This window comes from Ambystoma mexicanum, chromosome 12, assembly GCF_040938575.1.
Source record: "Ambystoma mexicanum isolate Mex_15411 chromosome 12, UKY_AmexF1_1, whole genome shotgun sequence".
Classification (NCBI taxonomy): Eukaryota; Metazoa; Chordata; class Amphibia; order Caudata; family Ambystomatidae; genus Ambystoma; species Ambystoma mexicanum.
In genome coordinates, this window is record NC_090936.1 from 586,301,265 (window position 1) to 586,328,504 (window position 27,240).

Here is a 27,240-nt window from a genome sequence, read left to right on the forward strand (position 1 = left end):
TAACAGAAGAAATAGGTCGCCTGCAAGAAACGCACGCCGAAACCCTCCATAATAGCAAGCAAGAGAAGTCCATTTTGTGGTCCCTACACACGCGATCTGAACCTGCTAGAACAGAGCCTATTCATTTGAGCCAGACTATGAAGCCTGTTCCCATTGATCCAAAGGCAGGGAGATACAAACGTAGCACAGGTTCAAAGCCGAATGTTCTGTCTCAAGGCCTAGGAGATCAGAGATGGTAACTTGTTGGGAACATGCAGCACCTTCAGGTCATTGCACCTACCTTGAATAGGTGCACTTGTCCTGGTAACTATCCAAAGCGCAGGAGCAGCCACCAGATATGGCTTACCCAATGAGTGCACTAACTCATTATATAACATATATGTAGTTTACCTCGCTAACCAATCCCTTCCCGTTAGGTTTTTGGGACACAACCTCATTTTTGTGAGGTCAGGCCTTAACAAAACCAGACAAGTGATTGGAGATTGAGAGCGCTTGGAGAATATTGCATTGTTCACGCTGTGATCCCTGTCACTGATTTGTTAATAAAGACAGTGAACTTTATCCTATGTCTGGGTCTTCCGTTCTTGTGGCAGGGGATTTCCAGGACTCGATTCCTCTTGCATGTAAACGGGGATACTAATAATAGTTCCCTTGCCACTATTACAAACTACTACTATGGGGTTTATGTGTCAAGCAGTCTATTGAATGAAAGAAATTGAGCACCTGGATTCGGGCACGATTCCCCAGCACAGGACAATAAAAAAACAAACATGTTTTCTATTGTAATGTGCTGGGGTTTCAAACCCGAGCCCTGCTGGTAATAAGCCAGTGTCACATCATAGTGTGCTATTTCAGAGATGATGAATTACTTTTGTTTCATTCAATAGATAGCTTGACACATATAGCCCATCTATTGAATGAAACAACCTCCCATCTTGATCTCTCATCCCACTTTAAGCACTGGGACAAACACGACTGAGAGATAATGATAACAGCTTTTTGGAGACTGCCAGGCTGGGCACTGGCTGGCTCCGGTCCACTTAAAGCCCTGGGTATGGTTTAAACCGGCATTTGAACGTAATTGAAGCAACGGTCTCTCAGTATGACATCGGTGCATTACCTACATGCAAGGACACTGATCCGTATCAAAGTAAGGTGCTACAAAAATACAAAAAAGCAGGAGAACGATGGCTCATTTTCAGATATGTAAAGAGGCGTCACACCGTGTAGTGACACGGATCGTTAGTGGTGCCAAAAAAGCATTATTGTATTGATCACCTGACCGATCATTGAAGCCCCGTCGTTTTCTTTGCTATCCTTCACTTTTGCTTGCTACAATCCATTTTTTTTCGGGCACCCTCTACTAGCCTCTCCCGAGAGGTCACTTTATGCAGCGGACATACTTGTCACAGAAATTAAGTATTGTATTGTATCACATTGCTTTCCCGTCAGTGCCGTTCCTCTGATGGTGACCGCCCCTTCCCTGGAGTCCCGCCTACTTCTCGGTTTGCTGACACCCTCTTCTGTCCCTAGCAAGGCCTATCCCTCCTTCGTGCACCACGGCCTTTACAGCCGTTCCTTCCCCCCCTGCGCTTCTCCACCGCCTTGCCGTAGCCTTCCCTTGGTGCTCCTCTCCCTCCATAATACAGGCCCAGGGCCTCCCTCCTCAACACCTCCCGCATCGTTGCAGTCCTTCCTCCTCTCTGCAGCCCCTCCCTTCCTCTCCCTCACTGTAGTCCCTCCCCTGACACACAAAAGGCAGGCTGCGCCCAGACCCGGAAAGAGCTGTAAGCGAGGAGGCTGCAGCCGTGCCCTGCAAGGAGCCCAGCCTACGGGAGCCTCTACCTTTTCTCCCCTCCCCTCAGTACCTTATAGGCCCTATTCCCTGTGGTTTCCATGGGAACCTGGAAGTGCTTGGTAGTTTACCCCCCTCCTTCCCGGGCGTGCAACTGACAGCGACCTCTTGGCGCACTGCGGTGAAGGTACCCAGCGGGCAAGACCCCATGTAGAACCCTCCCATTTCCTAAATCTTTGATTGGCTGCACACCACAATGTGGCACCTGTCAAATCACCAATGCACAACTACATGCAACCTACTGTAGTCATTACACACCCTGTTATTTCCGGGTTACTTGTCCCCGAGTAGTGCATCCCTCGGCGACCACCCCCAACCCCCATTGATTTGTGAGTGTGCTGATTTTGTCTGTTTTATTCCTCAAGCCCCCCCTCCTCTGCCCTCCATTACCGCTCATATGCTCATCCCCTCCTCTAACCTCTGGGTGAGGGGGTACTTCCTGCCTCCGGTGCGGCTTTTCCGGGGCAGCCGACCAGAGGCCTCGACCGGAGTAGCAGGTGCAGTGAAACGCAACTGCAGCGGAAGGGTGTAGACGACCGTGTCGCTTGGTTAGCTCCTATTCCCCCAAACCTAACCCGTCACGCTTGTGGAAACACCAGTAGGAGCACTGGGAAGGAAGGATGCCGGTGCGATGACGTGGGTAGCCGAACGATACCCCCTGCACCTGCAGGTCTGGGGCAACCACTTCCAGCAGCTGGAGGCGGAGCTGCTGAAGAACCAGGTAAGGCAAAACGGCTGGCTCTTATGGAAATGGGAAGTTAGTGGGTCAACTGTTCCTCCCCTGCTATCATAACCCTATATAAATGGATGTTATGATTCGTGTATACTATGCTCTCTGGTGTATTTCATTATGTGTTCGTTACATTCTTTGACAGAACGGGCAGGAACATGTGCAGAATCGCCCTCCACCTTGTGAAGTGGAGAGATTGACAGTAACGCAACCAGCCAGAATTTGCTAAAATACAATCGGTCTGGCTTTACCTAAATATAACCGGCTTTAGTTGCATATGACAGGCTGGACTGTTTACGGAAGCAGGGCGCCTTACTCGCTAACCCACTGGAATCTGAGTAGCTATGCTACCTAAGGCAGAGAGCGGTGCATGGCTGGCAACACACGTGTACGCCAGAGCCTAAGCATTGCACCCTTCCTTTAGTAGTCCTAGTCATGTGTCAGAGTTCCCAAGTTTTGCTTTGCGACAGTAGGGGGTCACCCAGCCAGTCCAAGTTTTATTCCTGCAGCTTTGCCCTCCCATTTTAAACTCCGAAGTCCCAGAATACAATGAAAATGGATGGTTTACTTACACATGGCCTGACCCCACACATTTCGGATGTCTGCAGTGACTGAGCGTGTGAGCACGTGGGGGCATGCTGCAGGTTTTGGTCCCACACACTCGCATAAAGGTGTGCATCCGCACACTCGAGGTGGTTGCACTTAAATGCTCTGTCCTCGACTGCCTGGGCTTTTGCTCCTCCTTGTTTTGCCCTGCACCACTGGAACGTCCTTCCTGTGCCAGATAATACTAATATCCACTCCTTCAAATCTGCACTAAGCTGACTCCATTATGCATACTATCCTGTATTCAGTCCAGGGTAAACCAAGTGGGCTCCTATCACGCTGAGATTCCTCCCAATCTTTATCTATGTAAACTAATCACATAGGATTCAAAAATTAATTTGGTTTGAGGGTGCTGGCATGGATTAAAGCAAGTGGACTAAACCCAAGGCCATACACGACAAAGAAAACAAATGGTTGAGCTAAATTCCATGCGCTCCTCATCTCCCTATGGTATCAGTTCCAAAACTGAATCACTCATTTAAACTGATAGTGCTCCAATTAACATAACATGGATAATCAAAGAAAGTAGGCGCTTCTCCACTGATCAAGAATTTACTGGTAGTTTAACACATAAAGCCGACACGTATTTCGACCTCCACGAGGTCCTCATCAGGGCTTAATACATAGTCCAGGGGTACCCAACCTATTGTGCACAATGAGAAAATGTACTTATCAAGTGAAATGGTGAGCAACATCCATTCTTCGATGGAACATATTGGTGCACGGTCGGTGGAAAAATTGTGTGCAATACACCAGGAATTTATTAACAAATCCAACAATTATCACACTGTTCCAAAAAGGATCCTAATGAAAGAACCAATATGGAACACAATAGGAGGTGCCCCAGCCTGCAATATGCATTGGCAGAAGACGGAAGGATAGGGTGAAGTTCTAACTACAATTACCTACGTTCCCTCTAATGCTTGATTGCGCTGATGTGCCGCTTATCTAATTGCGGACAGGATAAGGAATGGAAATAAATCACAGTCCTAATATGCAGCTGGTGGCATGATGCGTGATCTGGGACAACCTCCTGTCATGCCTCCAGCTGCATATTAGGACTGTGGTTTATTTCCATTCCTTATCCTGTCTGCTATTGGATAAGCAGCACACCAGCGCAATCAAGCATTAGAGGGAACGTAGTTAGTTGTAGTTAGAACTTCACCCTATCCTTCTGTCTTCTGCCAATGCATATTGCAAGCTGGGGCACCTCCTGTTGTGTTCCATATTGGTTCTTTCATTAGGATCCTTTTTGGAACAGTGTGATAATTGTTGCATTTGTTAATAAATTCCTGGTGGATTGTTCCCTTTTGTGTTTAAAATTTGTATCTGTCGTGATGAACCCCGCATATTTAGCCCATAGGCACCCCTTTGTGACTTTGAAAATATGATTGCAACACACATTATAAATGTAACTACTTATGATCGCTAATAGACCATATTAATTTGCAGTACTTAAGTTATCTAGGCCATGTGCAATTCTAGCAAATTAAATTTGCAATGGTCTTTAAATTCATTTCACATTAAGTGGTTTAAAGGAAATGTTGAGTGGTAAGTAGGACATTTGTAGACAGATGGGGCTTGCAAAATTGTTCACAAACATAGGAGGACTAAATTAGCATTATCAGAGGCTTTGGATTCTTGCAGAAAATATTTTCACGAAGTTGAGTGGAAATGTATGGACAGTAAAACTGGTGTGTACTTTGGGGTTCTGTCCGAGGAATCTCTGGAATAGTTAGTGGTAATGGTGCATTCTTAAGCATACAAGAGCAGTAATACTATTCCTCAATCACGGATTACTGTATTGCGGATGTTTCTTTCTTCAAGAATGTTATGAAATTTGCATTTCTGATTGAACATAGGGTCATTACTTTCCTCTTGAGTTTATTTTCCAATGGCCAGGGGTAGGCCCTGTGAAGATATCAGACAGCCAGTGGGGCTGGTTGGCAATGCCTAAGCTCAACAAGGAGGCATTGGAAAGAATGACTAATTCATAAGAAATTAAACATATTTTCTTAAAACTGTAAAGAAGTGCTGATGCCACAAAGGAAAGTGTCCCCTTCTTTGAGGCTCTGGTTGAAACGATCCAGAACAGAGATATTGGCAAATGGCAGCCCCATTTCAGGAGGTCCCATTGTTCCATGCAGAATCTCGAAAAAGAACATTGAACCATGGCTTAATGAGTGGTCTGGCAGCTGGCCGGATTCATAGATTCAAAAGGGTATATACAAATTGCTAAAAAGACTAAACAATGTTTTATTGAGAAATAATAGGAGCTTTTAGAGAGAGTCCCGATTTTGAATGACACCAATCTTTTGAAAATTCACTTTGTTCCCAAATTGGTGGTCTCCTATATTGGGAAACCTGTTTAATGCATTTGACCAGATGGGCATTATGCCATCTTCACGGAAAAGTAGTCTGATCGTGCCTACATATAAAACAGGGTTCAACTGCTGACCCCCACTGTTACAGGCCAATTTCGTTAATGGACATTGCCAGTAGGATATTCTCCAAATGTTTGATGCTCAGACTGGAGAAGTGGGCTCAAAGTACCAATATCCTGAAGACCTTCCAAGTGGGTTTCAAGAGAGGGCTTTGTACAGTGGACCACTGCTTCACAGACAGACACTATTTGTGTCTTTTTTGGGATTTGGAGAAAGTATTTGATTTGATTGATAGAAACATCCTGTGATGCAAGTTACATTTTATTGGGTTCAACTGTCCTATGCAGGCACCTCTGCGGCTGTCCGATATACACGATCGGGTAATTATTCATCGTTTTCCCCCACCAAAAAAGGTGCAAGACAGGTATGTCCCTTGGCCACGATGTATTACTTTCAGACTTTTACCATAGTACTTCTCTTAAGAAAGTTAATCCACTCTCTCTGAAGGCTTCATCTTCTAGCTTGCTTCTTTACGCGGATGTGACAGCTGTTGTGGATTTAACTCTGGCAGGGCTCCAACAGTGCCTTTTTATATGGAAATTACTATTCTGGGAACCGTAGTTTGAAATTATATGATCAAAACAAAAATGATGGTGTTTGGGAAAAGGGGGAACCGTGTAGCTGGGTTTTCAATGAATGTAGAATTGAGGGGGGCACCTCATTTTTTGGGGTTCTTCTCTTCTCCAAAGAGCAGTGTTTGGGCCAATCATTTTAATAAAACGGCTGAAAGGGCCTTATTAAGGATTAACAGGATTTTACAATGTTATTTCAAGTTTTGGGTGTTCAGCTTGGACAAGTTCTGGAGGCATATTTGGCAGGTCTGGTTCCATGTTTTTTTTATGGGCGTAAAATCTGGGATTACTCGACCTGCCATGTCCTGGAGGTGCAGTAAAATAAATTCCTGTACCAAATAGCAGGTCTCCCCCCCCCCAGGTACACCTGGTAGTACCTAATGAGCTGAATTGAGGGTGCTCTGTTTGAAGGTGATTTTAACTCATTTTTTAAAAGCACATCTGGGATTTTCTGCGAATCATAATGTGAATATCATTGTAAGCGAGATTGTGGCCTCCACTAGTAAAGACAAATTCTTATGGTATGAGGCAGATTGTAAGGCACTGCCAGTTTGGTTTGGTGACGGGGAGTGGAATATAGCAACATTTTGCACTTTAAGTCGACTCTTATGAGCTCTTAAAGCAAGAGCTTGTCAAATGGGGAGAGAGGCACATGTCCATAAAATACACAAGCTGCCCTCCTTAGCCTTATATGCAGACTAAGTACTCAAATACAACAGCAAGGCGAAATCTGTGAAATGTTGGAGGATGATGCTATGTTCAAATGTGTCCCCTCTTAATAAACAAAGAAGGTGTGCAGGAGAAAGTACGAAGTGTGCCTGCAAAATGGGAGTCGAAGATTTGGTTAATTGTTTTGTTAATTTGTCATTCTGTTTTGCTTAAGCACTACTTAAGACCCCAGTTTTTATTAAATGGTATTAGGACAAGCCTAGAAGCTATGTTTTATATAGTTAATTGTAATTAACAGGTTTTTATATATAGTTTGTTTGGAGTGAATTTTATGAAATACAATATATGTATTTTTTAAATGTTGCCAACTGTTAATCAATTTTTATTTATTAATATTTTTTATTTCATGAATACTTGTCAGAATGCTAAGGCGTAAAGACCCCCCGCATATGGCAACTAAGGCACAATCACCATATACTAGTGAAAACGACAGACACAAGGTCTCGATTTTCCAAGTACTATGGTTTATTGCAAAGTATGCTCAGTCGGCCAACTGGGTCTAACGTCTCACAACGTGCGTCACCCAGACCTCGTGAGACGCAAGAGAGCGAGCATCGCTCAAGTGGCAACATATATACAAACATGCCATCTTTGAAGGCACATCAAACCTCCCATAATTTATGTTCTAGAGCTAGGGTTCAGTGATTGACAATCATGACAAATATGACACATTATGACAAGTTTCTTATTCAATCTAATTATACTTATTTTAGCAACAGTTGCAGGGACAGTTCTTTGTTATGGAGAACATAAAGCACTTGTTCAGCAAGGATATCGTGTTCGCGAGAGAGACACATTCCATAGCACGTTATCTACCCGTTTCTATTCGTGAACTAGGGGTCAGCCTGTTCTGAGGCAGATCCACGAAGGAGGACCGCTAGAGAAGTATAATTCATGCTTTAACAGCCTATTGCTACAGCTTTAGTAAGACAGGCCGGCACCTGGGCCGCTGATTAAATGCCGTTTCTGCTTGTCGCCAAGGACTTTGTGAGGGAGGAAAACAATGTATTTCTGTACTGTTTGACATTCCTGTCTGGGTTAATCTTTCAACATGCAGGCTGTGGCCTCGCACCGTGTATGAGCTTTCAGAATAAAATATATTTTGCAAAGCATTTGACAGAAAGGAAAAAAGCAAATGGCGGATGTTACACAAAATGGACGCCCTGTGGTTATACTGGTTATTCTGACGATTCTATGTTTGCGATGTTTGTCATATGATGCGATTGGTTACCGGCTAACATAATAAACAAACTATACTTTCTTAGGGTCGTTTCTGGACTAACAAGAACATGGTAGGCTTTACAGATCACCCCACTGGGGCTTTGAGGGTTAACCCCAAGAATTCCTTTGGTATTTAATAGCAAATCATGCATTTTAAAGCACCTCAGGCCTGTTACATTGGTTAAAAAGAGGTTGGGAATAAAAATATTTCAAGGATTATGGGTCCTCTCCTCCCAGCACAGAAGGGCTTGGTGACAAAATGTGTTGGCAACAATTGGTCAAAACTTTGAGCATTTGAAGACCATTTCATAGAGGGGCGTGATGGTCTTAACTAGGTATTTGGATTATTTAATTGGCTTGCTAATTATAACTTATTAACAGTAACTTAATTGATTTGATAAAAGGCAACTTATTTAAATATGAAACATTTGGCTTGCATTTGCCTGGTCTGCCCATTATCCACGTGCCAGATGGACAAAGTATCAAATGATGACAACTTTTCCACCATGTAACAATAAATGTGGGTGACACTAAACATAATATTTCTGATACGTGTATTGCACTGTGGCAAACATAAACCTTGCTTGTACAAAAAGAGCATATGCAAATTATTTAATAAAAGGGAAGTGACTATGCATGCCACCTATTTGTCCATTTTGCTCTTACTAGCTGCACAAAAGAACAAAAGATGACCATTTTCTCCAGGACACAAACATGGGGACATGGTTCAGTTATTTTGCTCATTGATGCATTTGCCAGCTGACCACTTTTTAATAATGACACTACAATGAGTAAGGACATTTTCTGAAAAATAATTGGCATTGTGGCAGCAAACTCAAATCTTGCATCTACAAAAATGAGCCTACAGGTACCACAGCAGGCTCATTGGCCAACATTCCGGCACAGTTCAGGACTCTGTCCTGGCTATACTGCTACCAAGGTCTCATCCCTTAAGCACCTCCTTCTTGACCATGGCCCTCAGCAACTGGCGAGCAACATTTTAGGGTGCAGCGAGCAACATGTTGCTCCCGAGCCACAAGTTGGGGGAATCACTGACATAGTCTATTGCACATTGTAACAATCCCAATGCAAATCAATTTTTGTTGGAATTGTGGATACATTAAAAGAAATCACAGTACAGCGTGAGTATAATTGTAAAACACGGTATGGTTAAAGGAGAGGGTCTGCAATCGTTGGCTCTCCAGAAGTTTTTACTATGATTTAATCAGCCTTAGCCCGCATAATCAATGGTGAGGGATCATGGGTGTCGTAGTGGAAATCATTTGGCAGAGTTGTATGTAGCCCTCTCCGTCCTCCATCTGTAATGCCTACCCTATCCCCATGTCCTACACCATGTATTCCCTGGCATTAACTGGTCGGTTGCGCAATACCTTTCTCAAGAACGTACTGCACCTTATTCGGCATTATCCTGTTGACTGTTATTCGCTTTTGTGTTTCTGGGCAAACACCCCTGTCACTGTACCCTCTATAAAAAATACAATCGTTCCTTGATGCAAAGCATTTCCACATACATAGGAGGTGGCTGCACATAGACCTGTCACACACTTGCACAATATTCCTTATTTGGACTTTGGAGAAGGCTGCACATCGTTGCTTGGTGTAGGGGGGTCAAACAAGTGCACTAGAGGCTCGGTTTGCACCCTGGTGGTGGCTATATACAGGCTGGACTGGCCTAGAGGGCAATTCCCAAAGACCCGGCCTAAAAGGCTAGTTTTATTGTCAAGTTTGAAGACTTTGTGCTCTGTGCACCTGTGAGTTTTGAGCAATGAAACTAGTCGATTATGCGTTAAAATGCACAACTTGCTGGACCTGTTCTCAACCTTCTATTCCTAGATACACCTCCAGCAGTTTGTTGTGAGCATTAATGAGTTGTGTTTTGCCTTTGTGGGCCACTTGATTAGGTGACCAGGTGTCCAGGCCTACTTTTTTTGTCCCATTCCAAGACTGCACACAGAGTCTCATGTGGGAGGTCACGTGTACCTGAAGCTGGAATTGCACCCTGCATGTTAATTCATGCAGAGGATTGTGTGTTTTGGCACGCACACAAATGCATGGTTAAGCCTACACCTTGGAGCTGTACTTGCACAGAGGATTGTAGGGGATGTATGCAAGCGCCAGACACTGCGAATAAATACTGGCGGATTCAGGTCACAACAGCTTGTGAGTCACTCGGGTGCAACAGAAGCTTTTTCCTCTGGACATGTGACCACAAAAGTGATGGGCGGAAGGTTTCAAATGAATCTGAAACTCTGGCATTGCTCTGGGCAACCTTCCACACCACTGTTTTTTTTAGCCTCTCTGCGCCATTGCAAAAGGGGTCCAGCCATATCATCAGTCAGCTGCCGCCACCAATGGTAGCAGCACAGCCCAAACTGCTAGGCCAGGTTTTCCTCTGGACATGGCTGCATGGAGGCTTGTCGGTTGATGAGCGGTGAATGCAAAACTGCTGAGCTTCCATAATGTATCTTAACTTCCGTAGCAAAACCCCCAGATGCGCACCACAGAATAAATACAACCCACTAGGGAAGAAAGCCCAAAACACCTCTTGCAAGGATTACAAGTTTTATTTCCACACAAAAGGAAAAAAACGCCAACAAAGAACTCTGCTGCCGCGGAACGTTCTGGCAAAATCTGCCACATACAACCTATTCCCTTGCTCATGTTCGAGTTGAGTGCTGACCTATCGTGCTACGTTTAAGCTTTGTGCCACAATATGGCTGCTAATATCTAAAATGGCTGTTTTAACCACATGTGCACTACACCTACAAAATCATGCAATAATGGAACCATGTAGAAGTCCTAAGGGCACCTCCCTCCCCCTGGTCTCTTACAGTATCTGCAGCAGTCTTTGCCGTATCCTAAAGCACTTAGGGGTGCGGGAAGATCTTGCCCCTTTCCCAACACCCCCACCTCTTTGGTAACTCTACATTAACAAACTCCCCAATTAGCCCATCCTTGTGTCCCTCGCCAGCACTCCCCCTCCAACCTTTCAGCCTCTACATAAGGTGATGAACCCCTTCTTTGGGACCCATGCTCTGCATACATGATTCAAACTCTGACCAGATAGGGCATGCTCCTCGGGGGTACAAGTCAAATATACACATCCTCCATCTCCTGCTAAATCAACTCAATGCTCAGGGTCAGGTGGGGGTGTAGTGATGGTGCCAAGAGGGTGTAAGCGCTGCTCTATCTGCACCATGTGTGGCTTGTTTGGACAGCACTATCTTTTGTACCGTGAGGTGCTGCTTTGACACAACATTGAACTGTTTGGCAGGTGCAAAAAAAGGACCAATATTAACACGATAATGGGCACTAGCATCTTCACGATCGCCCCCTTACAAGATGGTGCCCAACCAAAAAATTGATCGAACCAGTCATCTTGTATGCCAGCTTCAGTTTGCATGTGCTATCCGAGGGTGTGCAGTGCTCTGGTTATCTGTGTCAAGGAGCCGTTCTCTGCATCGTTCGGAGGTACAAACATGCAGAAGGAATCTCCTATTTTTCGGCAAATCCCCTCCTTTCATTGTCGTGAGCAGATCAAGCACATACCGGTTGTAAAGGGTCATCAATCTTATGGTGCGCATCTTGGCCTTTATTGCGTTTAGGTCTTGTTCTGTGTCATTTGCTAACTGTACGACCTCCCATCTGACGATTTGGATCCACTTGGTATTGGTGGCTGTTTGGACCCCAGGCAGTAGTAAAGATGCAAAAAAAGTTTCTTCTTTGCTAAACTGTCTATATTCATTAGGTATATCCTTTAGCAATACACAGGAGTCGTGAGACCGCTAATTAGATCTTCTTTTTCTGCCTAACTTGCTATTCTTTTCTTTCTCAGATTAGACACGAAAGTTGGGGCATGGTAGCAGGTTTCTGGTGGTCCCATTGTGTCTGGAGCTGGGCTCAGGGCAGGCAAATTCTTTGATCCCACTGCAAGGTGTTCTTCAGTGATCACAAGGATTGCTGAGTGGCCAGTGAGCAATAGCCCCTCCTTGATGGTGGGAGATGCAAGAATGCCTGCTGTCCACACACCCGATAATAGTCCATTACTGCAGCAGTACCTTTTTTGAGCACTAAGATAAACAGTGTTGTATTGCATTTGATATTAGCCCCAACAAAAACAGTTCCTTCGTTATAAAAGCATAGTTCATGAGTTTCTTGCTGCTGCACTGTTACTGGCTTTTCCATTGCTTCGATCTACATTAGTTTTGCGATATGTTCGTTCCAGAATTGTGCACTTACTGTATTCACTTGAGCCAATACTTCATCTCTGAATCCCGGTAACCCTCCTGCTGCGCAACTCATTGATTCTTCTTGCCACCTGCCGTCTCCATATATCACTCCTCGAAAGTTCAGGTATGGCCTTCGCAGGAACTGTGTGCTTTTGGGGTTTTTGTTTGCAATGCAGCTGATCAGGAGCCATAGTTTCTAATTGCACTCTTTGTGCCTTGCAGCCTACACAGCGCCAGATGAAAATGGCATTGAGCCTCTAAAATTGATAGTTCTTGTGCTATTAATACCTTGGGTGCCCCTGATGCATGCAGTATCAACGAACAGACATAACTTCCATTCACTTTTTTCTTTCCCCACCGAACTCATCTCTGCATACCAACTATTTGAGAATTCTGGATGGTGTACATCTTCTATTGTATCCAAGCCTTGTCCATTGTACTTCTCATATCTATGTTTTCTAAGTTTCCTTTGTTTCGTGTTAAACACAAGTTTTATACACTTTCAAGGGACATGGTGAGATCGAAAGTATCACAGATGGGGCTGTTTCTTCTCATATCATTATCAACATTGGTGTCTGTGGCCCAGTCGGTCACATTTACATCCTGAATTCCCCTTTTTTGTCACAATGGCATCCTGTATAGACCCATTAATGGTGGCATTTGTTTGTATATACCCCCTCTTTTATATGCCCTTCCCATATAAAAATGCACATCAGATATATACTTGACCCAAACATAAATATTGCAAATAGCTCAGCAATTTACTGCATTGCACATAAATATAAATAGGAAAACCTCGACGTAGAACTATACACATTACTTTTTCTAACATAAATGGAACTGTTGGATCTCGCTGGATCTGTTGCGATGACCACCGAAAAAGGAATCTTTAATTATGAGAGACAGATAAGAGGTGGAGGGATATTAAGCAATACTGTGAGCTTGATAGAGCAATTGAGAGGGGCAGAGAGAGAAGGAGGAAGAGAGAGAAAGAGAGAGTATGGGTAACTGCAATTCCTGTGCAAATGTAGTATCTAGCAGCGTTGTTTGGCAGCATTGGGTGATACTTCTTTATTCTTTAAAAAAGGGTGCTTGTGCTGTCAGGAAGGGCGGAAGTTTAATATTGGGGTTAAGGGGTAGTTCAATCTGTTAGTGCAGGTTAGGGCAGAGGTGCCTTTCAGACATCAGAGAGGTGCACCCAGTAACGTAGCTCTTTCCCCTTAACTGCTAGGGGAGTGGCGTAAGCGACCCAAAACTGATACCTGAGCTGGTTCCATCGGCGAATAAAATTCTGAACATAAATGAGCTCGCCAGGGAAGAGCTGCAGAGGTGGTGATGTTGTAGGCGTGTCTTCTGCAGCATCAGTTGCTTCTTCTGTTCGCGGAGGCGCAATCTGTTTGGAGATGCATGTTATTGCCTTTTGGTAGGGAGGACAGGTAGCTGCTAAATTCTTCCCCCAAAATAGATGCTGCTCTATGATCGTCTGATGCTCGAATGACAGGAAAGAGTTGTGTGTACATTCAGCGCCCCATGACCACTTTGTGGGGTGATAAATGGTGGTCTTTACAGGGCTGTGTGCTCAAACTGAATAATGCGAGTGAGAGACGGTGCACAGTTTTGACAGCTTGCTTTTAAGCAGGCCGTTTATCCTTTCTACGACCCCCTTGGTGGTAAATGGTGCCCATCCGATGCCTGATGCCCAGAAATGTTCAAATCTCTTTGAATAGGTCATTTAAAAATGTGTGCCGTTATCTGATCTCAGTACATCACACACACACTCCATCGAGGTAAAATTTCCTGCGCTAGAAATTTGGCAGTGCACTTAGCGTCAGGGTGTGCAGAAGGCCCTGCCTACACCCATCGCGAGAAGGGACAAACAACCACAATAAGGTAACGAAATCCATTACTCCTTTCGCCCATGTCTGCATAATCAATGTGTAGTTCGCAGAACTGCCCAGTAGGGCGGGGCAGGGTGCCTCTGATAGTCCTTAGTGTGAGGCCTGTGCTGTAGGTTTGGCACGTAGCGCAATGTGTGGCCATGTTCGTCAATTTCTCTTGTATGTTGGGGACAAACCAGTCTTCCTGAATGTCTGCTGCGATGTGCTGTTTGGAAACGTGTGATGGATGGTGTAACTGGTCGAACGCCACTAGTAATAACTCATGGGGCATCACCGCTTTCCCTGATATTTCCTGTCTCCATAAGAGATCTGTCGGAGACTGTTTACACCTCCTTTTTACCCAAAGCTATTTTTCCTCCTGCAGCGCCCGTCCCTGTAGCTCGATCAATTGTGCAATTGGTAGGACATTGTGTGAGGTAGGCAACTGTTCTGTGTTTGGTGTCAGCACGGGACACTCCACCGCTTGTGGCACTGCAAGGTATGCTGTGGCTTTCACTGCCATGTCTGTGGCAACGTTGCCGAGTAGACCTAGTCTGTGTAATTAGTGTGGGCAGTGCATTTTACAGCTGCCACTACAGATGGCTGGGAGATTGCATGGATCAGTTTGTCCAGTAATGCAACATGTTGCACAGGGGATCCATCCACCCTCCTAAATCCCTTTCTCTTCCACTGTGCAAGACCTGCGTGTACTGTGGCGGTAACGTATGCTGAGTCAGTGTAAATGGTCCTGTGACACCCTTGGGACGCTTGTAGTGCTTCAATAAGTGCTATGAGCTCCGCTGCTTCAGCTGAGAAATGCATTGGCAACCTCTTCTGCACAAGTGTCTCGTATTCCCCATCTACTAGGCGGACCGCTGCTGCCCCAGTATGTCGTAAGCCTGTGTCCTGGTCAATTGTTGCTGGCCCGTCAACGCAGAGGACCCACCCCCCCTTCAAGTGGTTTGTCTTGTGCTTTAGGGATATTATCTTCCTTGCCCTCATAAGTGACGCTGTCATGGTTGACCAAGTCATCGGAAAATATTTCACTTTTTGTTATGTATTTATAGAGCGCAACATACACCACAAGGGCATCTTGGTGCTGCTTGACAGGATAGAAGGCAGAAACATTCCTAGAAAAGGTGAGTTTTTAAAGCTTGCTGAAACAAGAAGTGATTGGATAGTCTGCGTAGATCGCGGGGCAGACAGTTCCAGGGAGATGACGCTGTGACTGAGAAGGCCCGGCTGCTGATCCGCTGAGGTTAGGAAGTGACAGGATTAACAGTTTTACATCGTACAATGTGAATGTTGTGACTGGATAGAATGATCTCAAAAGCGGACGCTCGCTGCATGGTCAGTGTGGATTTAGAATGTTCTTATATGGCAAAGACTGCATGCTCCACATACATTATGGCGCACCCATAACGATAGCTGAGCTTTTGTCAATGACGAACACCACTGCAGCACATGCTTGCTCACAGGCAAATTGCCCCAGCATCACTGATTCTAGAACACCACTGTAATAGGCCAATGGCTTGTGGCCCATGGAGCTTTTCTGCGTCAGGACCACAGTTGTCCATTAGAATGGGAGAATAGGTAGAACTCTTGCGTGTAGTCTGGGGTTGCTAATACTGGTGCTGTTGAAATGACCTCCTTGAGATCATTGAAATGAGTACTTATTTCTTCTGTCCATGTTATTTTGATGTTGCCCTTCTGAGCTTCCTTAAGGCCCTGCAACAGTGGTCTCGTGTATGCTGCATAAACATGTATCCATGTCCTGCAATAATTGCAAAGTCCCAAGAATTTTCCTTCACTGTTTTGGGCTGTGAGGTGGCACGCACAGAGGCGGCGCCATCAATAATTATCCTTTTGCCATTGACAGAAATTAACTGACCCAAATGGAGTACCTCCTGGATGCAATACTGTAATTTTGCCTTGCACCTTGTATCCCTTGTGGGCTAGAAGTTGGAGGAGTATTATGGAGTCCTGTCTGCATGGTGCTCGCGGACACTGCACACTAGTAAGTCAACATGTTGAATGATGGTGCAAGGTACATGGATGTTGCCTAAATATGTAGTATTCTGTTGAAAATGCTGGGGGACTCGCAGTACCCCAGAGCCATTCATGTGTGTTCATAATGCATCCCCATGTGTAAATGCGGTAAGGTACTGTGAATTTGGGTGCAGGGAAAGAGAAGAAGGCGTTTTTGAGATCCACCACAGTAAAGTGGGTTGGTCTTTGGGGATGTTGCAAAGTAGTGTCGCAGGGTTTGGGACCACTGGGAATTCTGCCTGTACAATGTCATTAAGAGGGCGCAAATCCTGAATCATTCTCCAACTCCCCCTTTTGCCTTCTTTATCGGGTAGATCACTGTGTTGCATGGGTAAGTAGATGGTACATTTATCTTCTGATTTAAGGGGTACTGTCTTACTCTGGGCAACACGGCACCTGGTTTCAGAGTTATTCGAACTGGGGTCAATCCCTACAAGATCCCAACATCATGGGCATTTGTTGTCCAGAGCCTCTTGCGGATCTGCTCTGTCTTCATAGGAGTGCAGGGCTACTAGAGCCATCAAGGGACATTGCACTTTTCGGTACTGCACCATGATATTGCAGGGAATAGAAATTGCTCAAAGAATCTTGCCATCATCTGGTCTGTCTTCAAACAAGTCTTCATCTGTCCCTTTGAGAGGCATTGTGTCAATACACAACATTGCGTACCACTACCATCCATCTGAGTCAGTCCCGATAGCAACAATTAATTTTGCCGACCCCACCAGACCCTGTAAATCTAGGGACAATATTGTTCCTGCCACCAGTTCAGGGGACCCCACTGGTTGGAAAATGAAATCAGACGGCACTCGCCAACAGGTCTCGCCAGTTTGGGGTACTGCTTCGAGAAGCACGGTTATGCTGTACACAAACAAGTTGAGGTCCACAGGGATACCGCGAACCACCACCACCTCCCCTCCCCTTGCATATATTATTACCATTGCTCTTATAATACACATGCCTGGAGTGGCGCAGCCCATGCCTGGAGTGGCGCAGACTATCCCTTGATCTGTGAAAGAAACGGTCATGGTCAGTTTACTCAATAGGTCTCACCCCAATAAGATTTATCAGGGAACTCTCAAAATAGAACAAAGGTGTGCGCACCACTTTTCCTCCTATTTTGATGTCAAATTCTTTTGTATAGGTAAACGTGGCGACAGCCCCAGAGAAGCCCTGTGTGTCAAGCGTTTCACCCGATAGTGGGACGTTTCCTTCACTGATGCATGATTTAGTGGCACCTGTGTCAACCTTGAAGATGAATTGCTTGTTACCTTTCTCTGGGCCCACCTTACTCCTGGATATCTTGTTTTACCCACACATCTCCAGCCTGATTTCACCCCCTCCCCACACAATCACAACAAGTAAGCTTTTCATATCCGCCAAGGCCAAGGGAATCCCTGCTGTCTGTTTTTCAAATGCATCAATCCATTTTCCTGCCCAAGAAATAAGGGGCAGGAGCAGTTTAATCAAATTATTTGTATCCATTTGCACCCAGGGCATGTAGAGCTATCTACCTAGGCCTCTATACAATAACGGCATCTGGGTACTTGTATTCTTTCCTTCTTCCCTTCTTTACATTCAACACTTCTCCTTTTCCGTGCAAGTGTCACCCGATTAAACCTATTCCTTAACCGTGGTCCCCACAAACTTTCCAACTGCGGCGCCACCTCCGGTGTTTGCTCATCCCTTTCGTCGTCCTTGATCTCATCCACTGTATCCCATTGTCTTCCCTCAGCTCTCTGTCCATCTCCCTGTCGGACTGCACACACTGTCCCATACCCTGTGCTTCCCGCTAACCCGTCACCACCTCCCTCCTTCTCAATATACACATCCTTTTTGGCCTCACTGTATAACCTAAAAAAATTGTCTCCCACCCTCCATTCATCTACCCCGCACCCTTTCTTCCTGTGCCACCCTCATTCGGGACAGTACTACCCACGTGGCCTTCAATGCCTCTTCTAGTTACTTCTGCACCTTACTTTCCTGGGGCGGGATAGCACTCGGTGTCGGTATGTAGGGAGGTGGGGCGGTCGCCGGGTGGGCGTGTATGTTGGGTTTGTGTACCCCGTGGCTGGGCAGGTGGTAAGTGGGTAAATCCCATGTGTTGTCGCAGACATCGCATCTAGGGTGGCCCTTTCAATATTTTGGATCCTACCCCCTTCGGGTCCTCCACATCCTCTGTCATATTCCACAAATCCAATACCTCTTTCAGTTTTTGGAGCTGTTTCCTTCTATATTTAGTAGCTTAAAATGTGCTCATGTCGTCTAGTACCCTTCTATTGTGGGTGCCCTGCTCTGGCCAGGAGTGGGGCATCCCTCGCCCTTGTGTCTCTACCACCAATTGTTTATGATACTTTTCAATTTTGTCCCTGTACAATGGTAATGCGCCATATATATATTCTAATGGTGCCCCCCATTCTTGCAATTTGCACACCCCAAAAAGCCCAGCCCTTACTAATATGTGCTGCGCACACTTCAATTACGAAGGTCTCTACCAGTCCACTGTCCCTGCCTCCCCATCGCCCCTTGTGAACCCCTCCCTTTCCCCACGCTCTGAAAACTACCCATCAACACTGGCCCACCTCTGCTTTGTACACAGTCGTAATGCACTAAAACAAGCTAAAACAAAAACCACTACTTCCACCAAGCCCACTAATTATACAGAGCTCCTAATTATTTCTTTTTATCTCCCTGTTACAAAACAAATTGCGCCAACATCTCCCCTCACTCAGGAAGGCTCCCTACACTCCTGTTTATTTTCTCCGTAAAATCCTCTTTAATATTACCCAAAAAAGTAATAAAAACTGGAATCTCACCATGTGGCCCCCACACCCTATTCTCACTCATGTATGCCATACTCCCCCCCACGCACACTACAGTAATTGAATGCCGGGGGGGTGGAACTGTACCAATGATGTCACAAGTCCATCTTAAGAAACTCGTCCACCTTGATGTCCTTCTGTGGTACTACCAGTGCTGGTGTGTTGATGTGCAGCACACTCCGCCCCAGTTGGGTGGTAACTTCTCATACGCCTTCGATCTACAGGCACAATAGTGATCCATTAATACTGCTGTTCCAACCTTCATGCCCAATGTACTATCTGCTTGCACTCTTTGTTTTCCCTAAACTTCATTGGACCGTTGTTCTGGAAACGGTACAACGTTCATCCATTGCCAGTATTTATTTCACAGCACTTCTTGCGGAAGGTTTTTTGTTGAAAAAAATATCGAGGGCGGGGGGGTTCGGGGTGCCAAAAAAGCTGCGGGAAAAAACCAGGATGAATGAACATAGAACCCGGGAAACATAATGCTGCTCCTTTGATACTATGCGCATGGCCCAGCTTCATTGTCTACCCAGGCCAGTCATTTCACACTTGCTTCCCATTCTTATAAGCATTTGTTGTTTTCTTCTTGTACTACACGAACTAGAACTGTTAGGAGCGTATATGTTTTGCTCCCCATCACCCATTCTTTCCATCCATCAGTTGTGTACACTTTACCATATACTAGCATCTGTGGTCTTTCCCAGCATCCTGGTTCTCCCCCTATTTCTGCTGATCCCCTCTTGAGACAGGGTAACTCCTTTTAATGTTATGGCTCTTGTTTCTCCGCTTTGTGGGCCTTCAGTTATGTATTCTATAGCCTGTTTTTTTTTCCAGTAATCGTCCATCACGTCCAAGGTCTTTTATGTAGGTGTCTTCATATGGAAAGGTTGTCTTAGACATCCGCCTCAGGGTTGCCTTTTCCTCTTGGAATCGTCCCCTCGTGGTGAACATCAATAGGTACATGAGGCATTGTGCTCTTGCTGCTGGGATTTCGGTTGCCACAAATGTTCTGGAGGCACTCATGGCATAGGGGATGAGGCAGCAGGCATAGCAGCTCTCTCCAGTGGTCTGTTTGCCTACTTTGGTCATGTGCGTGTACCACATGTTAAGAGATCCGGGCTGTATCAGTTAGATAGGAATCGGCCCCTTCTATATCTAAATCAGCACTGCGCCTACTTTCTTTACTGATTTGTCAGTGCTTATCTGGCCAGACATGGTAGCCATACCTGCAAGGAAATGGTGTCACGTTAGTAGGGGTCACATCTTGCCCTTCTATAAAAAGTAATCTTCGACAAAAAATGATGGTAACGATGCAATGAGAAACGAAAACACAGACCATTACTATTACACTTTTAATAACCCCCAAAACTTACTCCGCTTCGGATCCGTTTTTACGTTTGTTTGTTTATTAAATTACTAATGCGCACCAGACCTAGAGGTAACAGGGCGCAGCAGAGGATATGCAAGGTTTACAAGGTTACATAATGGGCAACAATAAAAATTGACACGTAAGGAGCAAAAATAGGTAGGGCTCAGAATGTACAGATAACAAATTCCAAAAAAGTAATTACATCATGGTGTACAGAAGTGTGCCATAGTTACATATATAGAAGATATCAAAGACCGTTATTTACATCCTAATACACAGTGGTTTACCGTCTAGGGGGTAAAGTGTCCTGTAGTACAGTAGTTAGATTTGAGGTTGGTGTTCGGTCAGATTTAGGTGGGTGATGAGGTTCTTTCTGAAGAGTGGGTAAGGTTGATCAGCTCTCAGTTTGTATGGCAGTGAATTCCAAAGTTTAGGGGCCATCACAGGGAAGCTTTTGCCGCCAATCTTGGAGGATTTGAATCTTGGTACCACCAGGCAGTTTGTATTGACGGCTCTGGTGGGCCTCCTGGAAGTTTTTCTGGACAGTTATTTATTGATTAGGTAGCTGGGGGTGGCATTATGTAATACATTGTGTCAGGGAGGCGATTTCTAGTATTTTGTTATGGGTGGATAGCCATTTATATTGGCGTCTGATTGTGGTCATGTGCGTTCTTTTGTTAGTGCCTAGTGCGCCTCTAAGAGCGTTATTTTGTAGTATTTGTAGTTTTTGGATACTGGCTTTATTGGCGCTACTGTAAAGAGCATTGCAGTAGTCCAATCTGGAGAGAATTAATGCTCTGGGCAGTATAATGCAGCTATCGTTGGAGAGGAAGGGCTTGCCAGCTCTGATGAGCTTACATGTATAGGCTGTAGTGGAAGCCAGGGACTTCAGTTGTTTATTAAAGGACATGGTAGCGTCTAGATCGAAACCTAGGGTTTTTACCTCCTTTGAGACTGTGATATTGTTGCCATCAAGGATGGAGGCATATTCGTGACCTAGTTTGGAGATGTTAGAAGGGGTGCCAAGAATTATCAGTTCTGTTTTATCATTCAGGCATAGACCGTGTGTGGCCACCCATGCCTGAATGATGAGGTAGATAGATCCTATTCACCAACGCCAGGTCTTTATCATGATCCCCGGAAAGTGGGAGGAGAATCTGTGTATCATCTGCATAGTTAGTGTAGGTGATACCCAGAAGGTCCAAATCATCGAACAGTGGCTTGGTGAATGTTTTACAGAGTAGGGGACACGCATGAGCCCTGGGGGACCCCGCACACAATTGGGGTGGGATCAGCTGCTGCTGATGGAGAGAATACTCTGATGGTTCTGTCGCTCAGGAGTGATTCGATCCACTTAACAGCATCTGTGGAGAAGTGGGCAGCTGAGTCAAGGTGTCTACAGAGGACCTTGTGAATCACCAAATCAAATGCAGCTGAGAGATCGAGTAATAACAGTAGCGCTGTCTTCCCTTTGTCTCTCAGCTCATCAATTTGTGTTTTCAAGTCTATCAGTGCAGTTTCCGTCCCGTGTAGCAGGCGGAATCCTGATTGTCTGACCCCTAGGAGTTTATGTAGCTCAAGATAATTTTGTATCTGCGAGTAGGCAACTTTGTCCAGGATTTTAAGTAAAAATGGTACCGTCGTGAGTGGGCGGTAGTTTGTGACGATGAGTGGGTCTAAAGATTGCTTCTTCAGAAGAGAACCCACGATTGCTTGAGGATGGCTGGTATTGTGCCAGAAGCAAATGAGGCGTTGATCAGCTTGGAAATGAATGGAGAGAGGGCCCTCGCAGCATCTTTTATGATGCTAACGTTAGTATAAATGTTCGCTCAAGCTGTGCGGTTGTACTATTTTGTGAGTGCGATTAAAAAGTAATCATTCCCACACAATGCCTATTCTGGGGTCACAAGGATTTCAATTACTGAGGGACTTCCTCTGCGAAGTCGTGGATATGTTTGCGCCAAGTGGATCAGAAAAGTGCAAAAGAATAAACCTGGAGATGGTCTTCTTTCTCGTTCGGATCTCTTAACGAAATGAACAAATTGGCCCTGATAGGTCGTGAGCTGGGGTACCTGGGGTATCATGGGACAAGAACAATAACAGTCGCCACTTTCACGATGAATAACTAGATGTAAAAAAGGACAGTGTGCCTTTACTCTGGCTGTGTAGGAAGTCTTCCTCTAGTGCGTTTGATCATTGGTTGACCTTTGCCAGGCGATGACTGTCTTTGCTGAGCATTTTGCACTTCTTGCACGATGTTGGCCTCCTCGTCGCTGCTAGGAGTGCTCCCTGCTGGACAACGTTTCACATCCCCCAGGAAATGCCAAGCTCTCTTTCCACGTATTTTGATAGCTCGATCAGTCACTTCCTCTACAGTGTGGGGATCCATAAATCGGGGCTTGTACCAGGTCCGGACGAAGTTGCAATGCAGGAATGTGTCCCCTGGGTAGAGCTGTGGTGGCTTGAGGCGATTTTTCACTTATCTGTGCACTGTTATCTTTTTCGTTCTTCTTGGACCTCTCCCGTCGTGCCTCCAGTTGATGAAAAATAAAATACGCACTAGCCATCAAGGCACTAGTGAAATCGTACATTTCCTTCCCCAATACATTAGATACAGACTCTGCATCAGTTGATGCCCTAGTGCGTGGAGCCAGGGGAAGTCGTATGTGCCGTCGGGTTACCACCTTGGAGGAGTTATGCGCAATGCGAATAAAGCTAAAGGCAAACCATGCCTTTGTTCAAGGTTGCTCTTATTTTGGCAATGTTCTCCTTAAGCAGCCAGTTGAGTCGCACGCACACCCTGTTCGCTTGTGGGTGATGCGCACAGGAGAACTTGTGTTGAATGCCTAGCAAGGTTGCAATATGCTGGAACATTTTGTTGGTGAGGTCAGGGCCGCTGTCAAACCGCAGAACCTCACACACGCCCCACCTTGGGAGAATCTCTAGCTAGGAATGTTGCTGCTCTAAGGGCATCAGGATGGGAACAGGGACCATCTTCGATTCATCGGGAAAATGGGCACACAACTACCATCATGTAGCGGTAGCCCTGACATACTTGGAGCATGTCAACATAGCCGACATGAAGATGATTAAATGGACCTAGTGGGCGAGGTATGGCTCCTCTCACTACCCATAATGTATGGCCTGCTGTGAACATTTACAGACAATGCAATTGGCCATACATTCAGCTGCATGTTCCGCCAACTTGGGACAAAACAAGTCTTCTTTAATGTGAGCAGCAAGTACATCCTTCCCCATGTGGCTAGGTTGGTGCATTTGCGTCAGTGCAGTATGTAATGAAGACAATGGCATCACTAGTTTGTTAATGCTTTCCTGTTGCCACAGGGCATGCGATAGGGATATGGAACACCCACTCTTCACCCATAATTCCTTTTCTTGCCTTGGCACACTTCCTTGCAGTTCCTTTATTTGTGTCACTGGCAACGCATTGTACCATTCCTTCAGTACCATAGTTTGTGTATATTTATGCGCTTGGGGTGGCGTATCCATGTCTAGGATATACTGTAAATATGCTGCACGCTTTGCTTCTGAGTCTGCTGCTTTGTTGCCCCTGGAGATGGGATCCCCCCCCCCTCATGTGGGTCCAGCACTTCGCGACAGCTATGCCTATTGGGAATCATAGCGCCTCTATCGGTCTACCCAATAAGAGCGCGTGTTGCACAGGCGTGCCGTCAGCACGTCGGAAGCCCCGCCTCAGCCAGCGCGACAGCCCAGAGTGGAGTGTAGACGTCACGAAGGCTGAATCGGAATACACTGTCACTTCCTGGTTTTTACTCTGCTTCAATGCCAATATAAGATCCACTAGCTCTGCAGCCTGTGCAGAGAAATGTGACGGTAAGCGTGCGCTTACTACTACTACACTTGTCCCATTTGCTTTTAACCGCACTACTGCTGTCCCAGTATGTCTTTCTACTGTGGTCTGGTCTATCGTTGATGAACCATCGATGTACAGTACCTCTCCCCCCTCAAGTGGCTTCTATCTCACTCTCGAAATGTCGTCACAACCTTCTGTGTTTGTTGTGCCATTGTGTACATAGTTTTCTTCCTCTATGGGCTTGGCGACAAATGTTTCTGGGTTCACAGTCCTGTATCTCACTGCCTTTTTGATAGCTGGATAAAATCACCTCATACCCCGAAGCCCTTTGTGTGGTCAGTGTGCTCTTGGTAAATACAAATAGGTACGGGCTGGACTGCCCCCTCTGGGGTGGTACGAAGTCTGATTTGCATATGGTATTTCCCCTACTGTAATGGCTTGACAAGTGAAGTAAGGTGGTCTGGAGGGTTGCCCAGAGCAATGCCAAAGGTTATGATTCAGTCTAAACCTTCCAGCCATCACCGGTTTGTTTTTGCAGTGTGTTCTTGGGTCATTTCAATATTGAGACGAGAGCATGCTCCACAAAGAGAGTGGTGCTGCACCCCATGATAATGCTGGCTGACTTTTCCACTGCAAATGCGGCAGCAGCCAGTGGCTGTTCGCACGAGTAGTGCCCTCTCATTACTGGATCTCATTTCCCGCCATAGTAAGCTAGTGGTTTGTGACCCATCGTCATTTTCTGTGTGAGCACCATTGTCATTACCATTCCATTGGAGTGTGAAAACAAATAAAATTTGTCTTGATGGATAGGGATCCCTAACACTGGAGCTGTGCACATTTGCTGTCTTCAGCTCCTCAAATTCTCCGGTCATTTCTTCTGTCCATTGTAGCGTGCCCTCCCCTCTTTATGCTTCTTTCAGTGCGCTTAACAAAGGCCTTGTGTATGTGCTGTAATCAAATACACATTCTCTGCAGTAATTGCAGAGACCTAAAAACTGCTGCATTTGTCTCACTTTCATAGGTTTTGGTTTCTTGCAAATTACCTCTGCCCTTTCTGTTGTCACTTTTTCGTCCTTCTCGCGATATCAACTGTCCAATGTTTAGCATCTCTTTCTGGCAATATTGTAATTTGGCTTTGTCTGCCTTGGACCACTTTTCTGCTAGTACGATCAACATGTGCACCGAGTAATTTCTGCACTGCATTTCTGATCTGCTGAAGATCAAAATGTTGTCCGCATACTGTATAATGGCGCTTTCTAATTGTACATTGTCTAAGTCCATTTGGCAGACCCTATTGAATATGGAAGGGGACTCCCCAGTACCCTTGTGGCAGCCAGTGTGTTTCTATTTCTTATTTCTATATAGAAACAAAGTCAAGTGCTGTGATTCTGGGTGAAATGGTATAGAGAAGAAGGCATTCTTCAAATCTGTAACCGTGAAGTGGGTAGCTGCGGTAGGAATGCTACACAAAATTATGGCAGGATTTGGAAATGACGGAAATTCTGCCTCTACAATCTGGTTCAAAGGGCGCAAATCATGTTTAAAATGCCACAATCCCCATGTTGCCTTTTTCACAGGGTACACCACGGTATTGCACTGTGATTCTGATGGTACCAGAATGCCCTGTTGAACTAATGCTGCAATGTCTCATAAATACCCTCATCTGCCTCCATCGACGGGCTATTGCCTTGCCCTTGGTGAAATTGCTCCTGGTTTGAGCTTTATCTTCACTGCCCGTATCCCTTTCAAGAGGCCCACGTTTTAAGGACTCATGGTCCATAAGACACTGGGTACCTCTGCCAAATCTTCCTCGAGAAATGGTGGCGGTGCTTGTAGCATCATCGCCATTCTCTGTGGCACTTCCCTGTAGTGTATTTTCACCCAGTATGTGATGCTAATGTGTCACAATTTTGTGATCTGAATGATTATCATGGAACAGTTCTCAATGGTCACGTGCGTCAATCTGTAACCCTCGTCCACTGCAATCATTGTCCTCCAAGCTTGTCCGTTGTCATCTGTCCCATGTAATGTTATTCTGTCTTCCACTGTCACTGCCTCTAGTTCTAGTGATATCACTTTCCCCTCTGGCTCATCTAATAGTAGTTCTGGTCTGAATATGTAATCTTTGGAAAGACACCATGGTTTTCCCTGAATCCTCGTGATCCATGCTAGTATTACTTCCACTCCATATTGAAATGGCTCTAAATCTGTTGGCATCCCCCTCTGTACTGTGTGACTGCAATAGGCCTCAATAATCTCCCTTGCGTTCAAAAAGTGAATGCCAGGTGTGGAAGAGCTAAGTCGTGCTCCATTATAGGAAGTGTGAGGTCGTCTGTAAAAGGAAATTGGGTACCTTCCCTCCCTGATGCAGGATCTAGTCGCCCCTGTGTCCACAAGACTGGAAATAGTCTTGTCACCCCTATACGTGGTTCTTCTGCCGGGTTGGGTGTAATCGATGGGTGTAATCGATAGGATAGAACACATCAGGTCCGCCTGTGGGCTGTCCTTTTGTGGGTGAAATGACATCTTGTTCCCCGTGAATGGATTGTACCCCCTCTATAGCCACTCGAACAGTATCCAAATGGGGAAAAACTTCCATTTAATCTGCGTGTGTCAGTGTCCCGTCATTCTGTTGTGCCGATGCTGGTGACTGCACGTGACCCTGCATCTGCGGTGAATGTGATGCCAGTGGGTATGGCTTGCAGTGAATGTGGTGCCATTGGGTATGGCTGTGCGGGCCTCTGCGCCTGGGGTGTCTGCGCCATAGGCTGATATGCTTGCGTGTGCACATCTTGAGTCTGCACCTGCTGTTGTGTCTGGTCTTGAGAATAATAGTCAGTCTGCTCCCCCTGTTATGTAGGCTGGTATTGCATTCCCC

The 27,240-nt window shown here is 45.5% G+C and overlaps 1 protein-coding gene across 1 annotated transcript in view; it reads left to right on the top strand.

Annotated features, from left to right (window-relative positions):
- Positions 1-1,540: 1,540 nt before the first annotated feature.
- Positions 1,541-27,240, top strand: part of ANKRD13D (ankyrin repeat domain 13D) — a 455,050-nt gene continuing 429,350 nt past the window's right edge. Inside the window, exon 1 of the mRNA XM_069628948.1 lies at positions 1,541-2,576. Within this exon, the coding sequence (XP_069485049.1) occupies positions 2,487-2,576 (90 nt within the window). The 5' untranslated portion in view covers positions 1,541-2,486. The remainder of the gene's footprint in view (positions 2,577-27,240) is intronic.